Source organism: Geotrypetes seraphini, chromosome 2, assembly GCF_902459505.1.
Source record: "Geotrypetes seraphini chromosome 2, aGeoSer1.1, whole genome shotgun sequence".
Classification (NCBI taxonomy): Eukaryota; Metazoa; Chordata; class Amphibia; order Gymnophiona; family Dermophiidae; genus Geotrypetes; species Geotrypetes seraphini.
Window position 1 is genome coordinate 127,885,862 of NC_047085.1, and position 13,625 is coordinate 127,899,486.

Genomic DNA, 13,625 nt, shown 5'->3' on the forward strand with positions numbered 1-13,625 from the left:
GAATTACAGAACCTGAGTCAACATGGCTTCACTAGAGGAAGGTCCTGTCACACAAATATGATCAATTTCTGACTGGGTGACCAGACAGTTGGATAGAGTGAGAGAGCTAGATGTGGTTTTATTTAGATTTTAGCAAAGCCTTCACACAGTTCCACACAGATGTCTAATAAATAAACTGAGTGCCCTCATTATGGGCTCCAAAGTGATGAATTGGGCCCCAAAGTGATGGACTGGGCTAGAAACTGATTGAATGGAAGACAACAGAGGTTAATGGTAAATGGAACACACTTTGAGGAAAGGAATATTACCAGTGGTGTACCACAAAGTTGGTTTCTTGGGCCTGTTCTTTTTAACATTTGTGTAAATGATATTGCTGAAGGGCTGTCTGATAAGATTGGCCTCTTTGCAAATTTTCAATAAGGAAGACACCCCTGATAGTGTGGATAACATGAGGAAAGACCTAACAAAGTTTGAATAATGGTCCAGAATTTGGCAGCTAAGATTTAAAGCTGTGAATTCAGTGTCATGCATTTGTGCTACACAAACCTGAGGGAACAGTACAGTATAGGGGTGAATTTTTGTGCACAAAAAAGAGCAGGACAGTTATAATCATGTGTGATTATCTTAAGGTGGTCAAAAGAGGTTAAAAAAGGCAATGAGAAAAACTAGAAGGATGCTTGGATGCATAGGGCGAGGAATGGCTAGTGGCTCTGAGAAGTTAAGGAGAGTCGGATGATGGCAGTGACTGTGGGGATCCTCAATAAAGCTTTGGCAAAATATGTCGGATCCAGTCCTCCCTAGTCACATCTATTAAGATAAGTGCAAAGCGTATGCATGTGAAAATTCATATAAATTAATTGTTGTGAAAATAAGAGAGTTCTGAAACTTATATGAACTTCTTCAGCATTTGAAAATATAAATAGGCCAGTGAAGATCTTGACACATAAAGCTTGCCACAGGAAACAAATTTATTCTGGCAGCGGAATGGTGTTTCTGAGGTCGATTTAAATCATTTAATTCATGAGAGATTAAGGGCTCCTTTTCCTAAGCTGCGTTAGGGCTTTAACACGCGGAATAGCGCGCGCTACATTGCCATGCGTGCTAGACCTTAACATCAGCATTGAGCTGGAATTAGTTCTAGAAGCATAGCGTGGGGTGTAGCGCATGGTAATTTCCTGCGTGTGCTACAAACGCTAGCGCACCTTAGTAAAAGGAGCCCTAAATCCATCAACTGCATGGTAATAGCAGTCAACTTTGGGACAACATTAAGGATTACATACTGTTATTCATAATTTTTCCAAGTTTACATTTTGAGAGAAATAGTACCATTTTTGGATTGAACAGACTAAATACTGTAAACATACTACCGTATATACTCGAATATAAGTTGATCCGAATACAAGTCGAGACCCCCTTTCCCCCCAAAAAGGAGGAAAAATGGTTGACTTGAATGTAAGTCGGGTGGGTTAATATTCAAGTGCCCTGCCCTGTCAGGCTCCCTACCGAGCTCCCTTTCTGCCAGGCACTGCACCCAGGACTCTTCCCTCCCTCCCCTGTCAGGCATTGCACCCAGCCCCCTTCCTTCCTTCCCTCTCTCCCCTGTCAGGCATTGCACCCAGTCCCCTTTCTTCCCTCCTCCGTCAGACTCTGCACCCTTCCTACCTTCCAGGCTCTGCAGCCTGCCGCCCTCCCTGTCCTAGCCTCAGGCTCATATCTTTACTGGTGATCGTCGGTGGAGGTGCAGCGAGCAGGAACAAACTTTCCAAGTTCCTGCCCCGCTGTTAACTGGCTGCCTGTGAGCGTCTTCGGCTGCTGAGAAGAAGCACAAACAGGTGCACAATTTTGCGCTGCTGCTCAGTGCTGAGCGGCTTCCTTAATGGTTCCTGCTTGTGTTTCATCTCAGCGGCCAAAGACGCTCACAGGCAGCCAGTTAACAGTGGGGCAGGAACTTGGAAAGTTCGCTCCTGCCTGCTGCACCTCCACCAGTATGAGCCTGAGGCTAGGACAGGGAGGGCGGCAGACTGCAAAGCCTGGCGGTGGCGGCCTGCAATAATTTTGGAAGGGGGTAGAGGTGGTGACCTAAATATAAACTGGGACCCCCATTTTTGAGCCAATTTTTTTGGTCCCAAAATCCCAGTTTATATTCGAGTATACACGGTATCTTCTAAGGTCGTGCTAAATGAGCATGCTCAATTCATTTATCATCTTGTGTGGATCAAAAGATTTTGGCCAAACGGGAAATCAAGTGAAGTATACCTTAAAGGTCATCCTTATTACTGATTTTATTCAATATCTTGTTAATTTTAGGGGAAGAATTTTTTAATAGTTGGAGATTATGTATTTTATATATGCAGCTGACATCCAAATAGCGATTCCTATTAGAAACTCGTTGGCAATACATTTAACACCCCCCATCCTTTTACAAAACTATAGCGTAGAATTCTTATGAGTGTTGGAGCTGTTAGCGCTGTGGTTGGTACTAAAAACTGCGCTACAGTTTTGTAAAAGAAGGGGGGGGGATAATTTTTTTAATGGTTCAGGACTGATCAAATGCTATTAAAGATTAATCCTGAAAACACAGCTTTATTATAGGTAGGATCAGTTTATAGGAGAATGCCTTTAAAAGAGCCTTATTTAGGACAGATTAAGGGGTCCTTTTATCAAGCTGCGGTAGGGGGGTTTAACACGTGTAATATCGCGCGTTAAACCACCTGCTGTGCTAGCCGCTAACACTTGCATTGAGCAGGCATTAGTTTTTTAGCTGGCCACGGGGGTTAGCGCGTGATGAAATGTCCGATGCACTAACCCCGCTAGCGCAGCTTGATAAAAGGACCCCTAAAATTCCTTCTATAAATGAGTTTAAAAAGTCTTTGAATTAGATACAGCATTAACACTGGAATTACATGTAGCAACAATAGTTCAAAAAGCATTCTGTATTACTGCCTCAAATAAGATGCATTTGCAAAAAACAGTTTTTAAGATTGTGAAAGAAACACAGCTGACACCACTATCTGATTATTGCACTTTGGTATATTTGAGATTGCCTAAGGAAACATTATTGAACAAGTAGGAAATGCAAAATATGGCCATTACAATGATCTTTGGAGGGTGAAAGTGTAAGAAAGCATTGCTATTTTTATGTTTAAATTAGGGCTGCAGGAAAATTAAAAATTTTAATTGTGCTGTGTATTAGCGATTAATCACTATTAATATCTAATCCCCCATTACAAAATTGTAGCAAGGTTTTTAGTGCCAGCCACGGCTGTAACAGCTCTGATGCTCATAGGAATTCTATGAACATTGGAGCTGTTACTGCCATAGTTTCAGTTTTGTAAAACAGGGGGGTGGGGAGGGGGAAGGGTTAAGATATTTTAAAGAAAATATTACAACAAAAAAAATTTCCTGGAATCAAGCATAAATCACTTGTTTATCTGTAGCTTCCTATCTTTCTATCTACTATGTAACCCCCATTTCCTTTCACCCTCTCAGCCCTATCCTTGACTCTCCTTTCTCTTGCCTCCAGGCCAGTGTGTCTCCTCTTCTTTTCCCCATTCACCCCTTATATCCAGTAACTCTTTCCCTACCTCTGTGTATCCAATTTCCCCTTCTCAATCACCTCATTGAACCTCTCTCTTTCCTCCTCAACCCCTCCCCAAGTTCAGCATTTCTCTCCCTTCTTGCCCCTCCCCTATGCATCTTCCTCAATCCTTTTATTGGATCTCTTGCTTCCCTCCCCACCCACTCCATGAGGTTCAGCATCTCTCTTATCCTTGTCCTCTAGTATACCCCATCTCTCCTTCCTTGCTCGTCCCTTTTTCTCCTTCCCCTGATGCAGCACCTCTTTGTCTTCCATGCCCCCGAACCCAGCACATTCCTCATCCATACAGCATCTCTCTCCCTCCTTGCTCACTGTCTTCTCGAAAAAGCACCTCTCCCATCAGAAATTCCCACCCGTCACTCTGCCACTGCCTCTCTCATAGCCTCTCCTTTTAAAACGGGGCCATCTCCAGTTTACCGGGTGCAACCAAAAAGGGCCGGAAAAAACCACAGGAGGAAGGAGCGGCATCCAACTCTTCCCAGAGAGCAACTGGGCCACCCAGAATCAGGGAGAAGTGAGAAAGCAGTGCAGAAAAGGGGTAGGGAGGAGAATCTCAGATTTGGGGAGGGGGGACACCAGGGTCTCATTTATCTTGTAGTGCCTGTCTTGCACATGCATCACAGAGGGGATGGAGTGCACTCATTCAGCATTAGTGTGTCTGTGCTGTCACTAGCTCTGCCCAACCCAAGAACAGGAAGTTATATCAATTGCTTCTTTTATACTAGGCAGACAGAGTTAGTGGCAGCATGGACACACTGACACCACAGCCACTTTTTGAGAGAGAGAGTGAGAGTAGCAGGATCCTGACACAGGAAGACTAGGCAATCGCGTTGATTGTAATTAAAATTTTTTAAAAATGGCGTTACAGATTTAGCATGTTAATTGCATTAACGTGGTAAATCTACAAACCAAGTTTAAATCATTTTTATTAAACAAAAGCATGCAAAACAATAACAAATAGAACAAAATTAAACATCATTGGCATTATGCAAGCATTGCCATTTTTAAAGCAGCTTCATTAGTTGCCAGTAGAGGTCAGATTATGTTTAAGTTTCTGGCAATAGCCTTTAAATTAGTACAGAATGGGGGGATTAATGATGGCAGCTGTATACTAAGAAACTGCCAAGGTAGCCTTTTATGTTTTGATTCTCTGCTGAAAGCAGCAATTTCCATTGATGGGAAAATGTAGGGATAAGCAGACAAAAGCACAGAAACCCTTGGCACTACCAGCTGTGGGCACAATTTTTAAATAGCCCATAGAGGAGACTTGTGAAGTAATCCAAGAGATGTCTTGCTGATAGAAGCCCTGCAAGAAGGGGATGAACTACTGCTCAGCCTGGGCCACATGCCACCACCCCTCGATTGCTGCATATAGAAGCTGGGAGGGAGACACTGTTCAAGGAGGTACCCAACTGAGAGAGAGTAGAATGGAGGCTCTGGAACAAGGTGTGGTGAGCTATATTATAAAATCAAGTGTCGATAGAGCTGCGGGGCAGATAATGACATCACTGGAGGTGAGAGAATCTGTTGGACTTCAGAAGGGTAAAAGTGAACGGGAGGTAGGCAAAATGAAATATTCTCGTTTCTTTGCCGGAAACTTGGATTATGAAAACCAGCAGAAGCGTCTCTGAAGACAAAATGAAATACAATATCTGATCTTGCAAAATGTATTTACCCTGCAGTGAATGCATTATCTTCTCAAACTACAGACAATGAATGGAAGATGTCTCAAACAAAATAGTCTGTGGAAGAAGGTTAGCCTTTTATTAGTGCTAATGGGTGAAGTTGAGCTCTGGCACACTAAACGGAATAAATGTTTTTCACGGCACATTATAATTGAAATTATACCTCTGTGAATGTTTGCCGGTGTGAGCAGTATCTTCCAACTGTTGCTTGTGCCATCCTCTGCTCCCTTCTGATGTCGCGTCCTGGTCCTGTGACCAGGAAGTGATGTCAGACCAGGAAGTGATGTCAGAAGGGAATTGAGGCTGGCGCAAGCAGCAGGTGGAAGATGCTGCTTGTGCTGGCAAACATTTACAGAGGTACGCCGGGGGCAGACAGGAGGAGACGCACTGGTGGCTGACAGACTCTTGCATATATGATGTACACATCATCCATTCTAGCGTATATTTATTTTATGAATTCTTTTTTTATGAAGGGAATTTTTAAAATAAATTCTGGAATCTCTTTGTGGCACACAGTTTGCAAGACACTGATCTAGAGTTTGTGGGAAATCGAAGCAGACTGAAAACCTTACATTGGCCTCAATGGAATTTTCTCAAGTGTAGCATGAGAAATCTATATCAGATACTGCAACTTTATTTCTTGTTCTATCTAATAATTCTGTAAGGGACTTTCTTTTGAAAAGATATTTTAAGCACAAAGAATGAATCCCCCTTTTTATCAAGCCGCACTGCCAAGCAGCGCAAGCTAAATGCTGAGCCGCCCATAGGAACAGAATTGGTGGTGTGGCATTTAGCTTGCGCTGCTTAAGAGCACGGTTTGATAAAAGGGAAAGTAAGTTATTTAGTGAGCTGAATGTTTTTTTCTGATTTATCAAGAGACACAGAGACAGCAAAGTCAATTTCTGCTTTTACATCCTAGTATGCTCTAGTTGGGGGGGGGGAGGCGGGGTCACTTTTTTTTCTCAAATTTCTTTCTAAATGTATTGTTACGAGTATTTATCAGTCCTCTAAATATATTTTTGGGGAAGCTACACATCTTTTTCCAATTATAGCCTCCAAAAGCATATACAAGGCTCTCACTTAGAATTTTTGTAATGGAGTCAAAATTAATGCTTGACTCTAGTCTGGCGTATGATTGTAGCTATTATGTTTTTATATATGACATTATTCTGTATTCCTGACCTCCTCTATAGTATATTAAAGAAGATCAGAAATACAGATCAGGCAATCTTTTCCTTTTGTTGTTTTTATTTTTTTGGGAAACCCATTCTGCTTTATTTTACTTTTACGAGTGTTATAGCTTGATTGTTAATTTGATAATGCATAAAAAATATTAAATAAAATAGTACAGTACTTGGTTTCACAACACTATGCATACAGAAAATGGATGAGGTATATCATCACAACAGAAGCTGATGATCCGGAGGAGAAATTATGTAAATTGTCAACAGCATAAGCCTGTAGGTTGCATAAGAGGGCATCACCACCTCAAGGGAGAAGAGATCTTAGGGCTTAATGTCACCGCAGCTGAATGGGGAACTAAAGAGTTATTAGTTTGCTAATACCACAAAATGCACAAACTTAAAATATCAGAGTTTGCCATTTTATATATATTGTTATGAAACTGTTTTCAGTAAAACTATAGCCAATAATGTTTTAACATTTCATAAGCTATGGATTCAGTATTTTACCTGTGACAATGGTAATGAGAGAGGTGGATGCCTAAGTTAGCTGCCAAGACATTTAAAAAGAGAAAAGTTCTAAACTCCTGTTTAGAAAAAAATGTTTAACATTGCTGTTACGGAAGTATTTATTAACATTAGATGAAAAAATATTTGTGGAATTTATTGAGGAATCTACTGAATCTGCATGGGGGATTAAGATGTTTTGAATTTGTATTACATATTTTATGATATTGTAATGCTGTGGTTTTTATGGTTTGTAATCTGCCTTAAATTATCTTCAGGGCAAGTGGAAAATAATTTCATTTTAAATTAAACCGGTTCCTCTTGCTGCATTTCAAACTGTATACAAGTAAGCCTAGCATGAGAGTTGCTATTCAGTACAGAGAGAAGAATTGGAAAAGCTAGGATATGGAGAAGTCCAGGAGAGCAGAAAGCTGATATGATTGCATGCTTGCAACCATCTGTCTTACATGTTAGTAAGAATCTTCAAACAGCAACATGAGAAAACAAAGGGGATTAAGAAAAGGAGGATTATGGCCACCTTCGGGCTGATACTCAAAAGACTTTGTACATTCACTAGTGTCTAGTAGGGACTGTGGAACTCTGAATAATATTTATCATTCACAAAGGCAGATCAATTTTACTACTGTATACATATTCAGTGATTCTCAAACTTATCCCTGGTCCCTCCAAGCAGGTCTGGTTTTCAGCAAATGCACAATGAATCTGTATTTCAACTATCCTGAGAACCAGATCTGCAGTTAAAGAGCATTAAAAACATAAGACATAACATAAAGTCCCAGATCAAGTTTCATCAAGGCCCATATCCTGCTAGGATCTCAAAAAGCAGATCTATTCCTCATACCCAGGGATAAACAGTGGCTGTTCCATGTCTGTCTGGTTTATAATGGTTATAGACTTTTCCACCAGAAATTTGTCTGAATCCATTTTAAACATAGCTATATTGCCTTCTTTCACCTCACCCTCTGATATCAAATTCCACAGCTTATTTGTTCATTGAGTGAAAAAACACTTTTTTTCGATTTCTGCTACCTATTAGCTTCATGATGTGCCCCTGATCCTTAGAGTAAACAACTGTTCACCATTTACCCATTCCACCAAACTAACGATTTTATAGATTGACCATACCTCCTCTCAGCCAACTCTTCTCTAAGATGAAGAGCCCTAATAGTCTCTTTAGTCTTTCTCCATAGGAAAGATATTCCATTGAATAACTGATCAATGATTGCAACTCACAGAGAAGTCAATAATGAAAGAGACTGAAAATTAACTTGAGCTGGTTTTGTTTTCCATTTATACATTACATATCGTATAAAATCTTAATACATCATTTCAAATACTCTACCTTAAGGGGTGGGACTCTGGGCTCTTCTCTTGGAGGATGCTCCTTTTCACATGAATTTCCCAGGGAGACTGCACGTGTAGGTTGGTCATCATCTATTCTAGCTCTCTTCTCTTTACAAGTTCCAAAGCCATATTGATCTACTGTCTTTCTCTTTGAGATTTCTGAATCTCTGCTTTCACTTCTTACAATTTCTGGTGATTTGGTAGCTTCCAACAGCTTAGAGTGCACATTTTCAAGACGGATCTGTGAGCTTCCTTGTGGCTTATGTGGCTTGCTTCTTGATGTTTCAGGAAATGAAGATTTTTCCAAAGATGAGGTATATAGTTTATCATGTGATTTACCTTGTAGATGCCCAGAGCTTTTGCACACTGTCCCTTCTGATACCACAGATAAATCTGTTGGTACGGGCACACACTTCTTTTCAGGTGTTCGTTGTTGAACATTAGGAGCTTTAATTACTAGTGTTTCTGGTGAGGAAATTTCTGACACAGAAGGAACATATGATTTTATAAGTTCAGTAGGTAATTTACATGGCTGATTATTCTCCTTTTCATTACTGAGTTCTTCTGATGCTGACATCCCAGGTACAATGGGCAACGGATACTGTTTTATACTTTCAGATGAACTCTGAAGATTTTCTGTTTGTGAAACAAGATCATCAGTTTGAGACACAACGGGACTAGTAAAAGTTTCTTCTTCTTTTAAAGGGGAAAGGGGTTCATCAGACAAGGAGGGTGATTTTGTTTGTTGTAGAATCAGGCTTTCACTTATGGATGTACTGGAAACTGAAGATGTCTCTGATGGAGGCAAGCTGGTTACATGAGATGTTTCAGAAGCCAAAGCTACAGATGAAACTGAAGAGGTTTCTGAGGTTAAAGGTAAATCTGACAAGGGAGATGCTTCTGACGTTAAAGGTAGATTGGAAACTGGAGAAGCTTCAGAAGTCAAAGGTAAGTTAGACATTGGGGATGTTTCTGACATCACAGGAGAAAATGATATTGGAGACATGTCTGATGTTACAGATGTACGTAGGCTGTCATCAATAGGCTTCTGCTGACTTTCAGCCTCAGTGTTTTCAGCACTAGATACCTCAGACAGAAAAGCTGCCTCAACAGATACTGGAGTACAAGGCTCCTCCAATGTAGACTGAGTGTCTCCTCCAGGTGATGTAACACTGGTGCAAGCTTCTCCTGGGCTTTCAGAAGAAAATGAGGTTTCAGACGTGCAAGCATTTTCAGAGAACTGTTCATCAGGTTCACTCTGCAGTTCCATTTCAACAGCATTTCCTTCATCCACAAATAAGGAGCTTTCCAGAGAAGAAGAAATTCCAAGCGCTTCTGGTGTGCAAAGCTCTTCTGCAGCCTGGGCAACCTTTTCAGTTGTATCACTGAGGGAATTCACTGAGGAAACAGAAGCTGCAGGAGATAAGCACTCATCCAACTGATCAATAACTACTGACATTTCTTCCTGAGAGGCTTCTGGTTTTTCTTCTGTCTTATTGTCTACACAAGGCAAAGTGTCTGTCTCATCATTCATCACAACACAGGACTCCGACGTATCTACAGGAGCCACTATTTCTGTTTCTTCATTTTTAGCACTGTCACATGCTGGCTCCTGAGAAAGCTCATGTTCAGATTTATGGTCCTCCTCTTGGCATTCACAGATACTTGTTTCAACCTCTTCTGCAATCTCTTCCTGAATTACAGATTCTTCAGGAATAAGGATATCTTCAGACTCGGCATTTCCCAATAAATCTTTGGCAGGAACAAGTTCCATGTTGCAAAGGGGTTGACTTGAGTCTCTCTCTAGTAAAGGCAGAATTCTTAAGTTGGTCTTCTCATTATCTTCAAAGGATGACTGTGTAGAAGGACCAGGTAAACCTGAAGTTGCACACAATGAGCTACTTTCATCTTCACCACTATTTTGTGCAGACATAAGTTTTACGGAATCTTCAGCTGACATTCCCAACCTAAGAACAAAACAAAAGGTTAAAATGTCATTGCTGCTGAGAGATAATTAAAGTAAGGGCTAGGGTGACATTTCTAATGCACTATGACCTTAGATATCTAATTCAAGATATGCACTGTTTCGGGCAAATAGGAATTCTTACAAGTTCCTGATGGTTTTCAACCTTTACCCTGGACCGATGTGTTACATGAACAATATAATGTTAAACAGCCTTCAAAATTAACTATTTAAATACATTTCAGGCTAATTTATACATACCAAATGAATGTGTATACTTACTGAACAGTGAAAAACTCAGGAATAAGTAAAATCTCCATTTGGGCTTGGACACGCATTTTTATGTGTGAGAGAGTGTATATAGGTAGAATGAGAAAGAGCACAAGATCTGTTTGTCAGAGTAATGTCTCAAAATAGGTTAATTTTGTACATAGAAAAAAAACAAAAGGAATTGACCCCAAAATATCCACAAAGAAGAAAATCCAGAGAAAACCAAAAAAACTCTGTGGAGTGACGATGTTCCCAAATGGACTTTATTTGAAAGTATCAAAGTTCCAAAGGTACACTAAAATCATCTACATAAAATAATTCCATCCACATAAAAGTAAATCATCCATATAAGAGCCTTAAAGGACCTAGTCCGCTAGGGATACAGGACCCAATACGGTCCACGTTTCGACAAAAAGTCTTCTTCAGGAGTCCCTGGGGGTCCTATAAAGGTGAGTACGTGGGAAACAATTGTGTGGTGAACCGGAAGTGAGACACTGCTTGCATTTTGTACATACACAGTGCAATCAATCACTTGGGTAGAGCAATGGGGCAATAATACAACTTATAACCAAAATAAAATCACTTTACTTATAGTCTAAAATGGGAGAAATATGTTAGAGACTCTCTCTCTCAGTTTCACTGCTAATATTTGGCCTATCACTTGCCATTATGGACCAAATTCTAAATATGGCACCTAAAAAAATTGGTGCTGAAAAAACCCAAAAGCTAAGTGCTAGTCTATACATGGTGCTCAAAATTATGTGTTGTTTACAGAATAATGCTTAGAACTGGGAACTGCGCCTAATTTTAGGTAGGACCATTTACACCAACGGAAACATGGTGCATTTCTCCATGCCTAAATTAAGTGTGGATCCCCCCCCTTATTATATAACTACGCATGTAAGAATGTCCCTGATATGCCCATAAACCTCCTGTATCCATTTTTGAACTAGCGTGTAAAAGTTAGGTGCAGATCCCATACCTAAATTTACACCCGTTAAGTTTTATTAAAAACCAATTAGCACCAATAATTGTTTGTTAAGACCCCACTCATTGGTGTTAATTGGCTCGTTGTTCAGTTTAAATTACAAATGCCCAAATTTGTATGTGTAATTTTTAGCACTTTTTATAGAATTCAGGGAAATATTACAATTCAATTTGGGGAGTAGCAATAAAGTAAAATCTGCATAATCAGAGCCTGCTCACTTCTGGATTTAAATAAAACTGTAAAACTCTGTATACTAAAATATAAGACAAGATTTTGGTGGTTTCGTATTTTTGCACTTTACTGAGAATGGTATGTTTATTTGTGAGATATGGAGCGATTTTAAGCTTGACTTTATGTTGTGCTTATGCAATTGAAATAACATATGCTATGTATTGTTTGATGAAATATGTATGTTTTATATGGAAACCGCTTAGGTTTAAGTGGTCTAAAAATTTTAAAAACAAATAAATAGTTTCCTACTTATTTATTTCTCTTTTTAAGACCATCCTCCCAAAGGAGCTCAGAATGGGTTACAAATCAGGTACTCAATCATTTTCTCAAGTATAGCATGAGAAATCTATATCAGATACTGCAACTTTATTTCTTGTTCTATCTAATGTACCTGGGGCAGTGGAGGATTAAGTGACTTGTCCAGGATCACAAGGAGCAGCACAGGGTTTGAACCCACAACCTCAGGGTGCTGAGGCTGTAGTTCTAACCACCATGCCACACTGTCTTCTTAAGAACATAAGAAGTTGCCTCCGCTGAGGCAGACCAGAGGTCCATCTTGCCCAGCGGTCCGCTCCCGCGGCGGCCCATCAGGCCCTGTCCCCATTTTTGTGAAGAGGGTCCACACCTACTCCTCTGCAATCTCATGGAACTTTTCCCATCTCCAAAGATCTATTAAATAAATACTTAAGGGATCCTGTCAGGATTTATCTGAGTTTCCTCAATATTCTGGGATGTATCCTATCCGAATCCATGGCTTTATCTACTTTTAATTTTTCAAGCTGTGAATGGTGCAATATCAACTCCATTCCCATAAAGACCCTTAGCAGATATCCTTGGTACTTCTCCAGACCATAAGTATTTGTTTAACACATCTGCTTTTTCTGCATCACACTCCACCTAAAGGTTCCCAGCATATTTCAGTCTTACAATTCCATTTCTAGCATTCCTCCTTTATCCAATGTATCCAAAAATAAGTCTCATCACCTCTCTTTACATTTTTTTTACTTTTCTTCTTCTGCCTGTGCTTTTGCTAACTGCATTTTGCTCTTTGATTCTTGGAGTTTTATCTGGTAATTTTTTCTGTGTGCTTCTTGGTGTGGTGTTCTTTGTTTCCCAGGATACAGAGGGAGAGACCTAAGGCCTGATTGGCTTAGACACCTTGGGAGAGGCCTTAGGCGTCTGAGCCAATCAGGGCCTTAGGCCCCTCCCTATGCATCACATAATGCATCAAGGAGGGGAAGGCCCACCATTTTGGACTGGCAGGCCTTGGAGCAGTAGAGGCCAAGCATCCCTCCTGTTCTCAACTTCTCACAAAGGTATGGGAGGGTTGGGTGGATTGTGAGGTTCAGGGGAGCATCCAGTGGTAGGAGGGACTGGGCACCCTCCTGCCTTTTTGGGTGGGAAGGAGGGAGGGTAAGGGATGGTTGGGGGGGCCGGGCATGGGGGGGCCTCCATTGGCAGGAGGGAGTGGGCAATCCTCCTGCCATTTTCGCTGCCGAAGGGGGAAGTTCACCTGGCAGGAGGGCATGAGAATCTCTTCTGCCATTTTTCATTTGTGCAGGGGCCTCCATTGGCAGGAGGAATTAGGCATCCTTCCTGCCAATTTTCTCTTGTGCGGGAGTGGACATCCTTCCTGCTGATTTTTGCTGGTGCCGGGGGGAGGGGAGGTGTTACTGTGCCAGTTATAAATATTAATTTCAGGGCTAAACCATTGGTAAGACACATAAGTGACTGGTCTTGACCAGTCATTTTTCAGATTACTAAAAGCTTTTCCTTTTTTTTTATGCATCGTGAATCGATGCTAGAGCATCAGTTGCTCAGCTAGTTTATATGGCAT

At 40.8% G+C, this 13,625-nt stretch overlaps 1 protein-coding gene across 3 annotated transcripts in view; it reads right to left on the reverse strand.

Moving 5' to 3' along the window:
• ASXL3 (ASXL transcriptional regulator 3) overlaps positions 1 to 13,625 on the reverse strand; it is a 326,363-nt gene that overhangs the window by 16,391 nt on the left and 296,347 nt on the right. For all 3 annotated transcript variants that reach the window (XM_033934243.1, XM_033934244.1, XM_033934246.1), the window contains one exon: positions 8,335 to 10,303. In XM_033934243.1, coding sequence (XP_033790134.1) covers positions 8,335 to 10,303 — 1,969 coding nt within the window. The remainder of the gene's footprint in view (positions 1 to 8,334; positions 10,304 to 13,625) is intronic.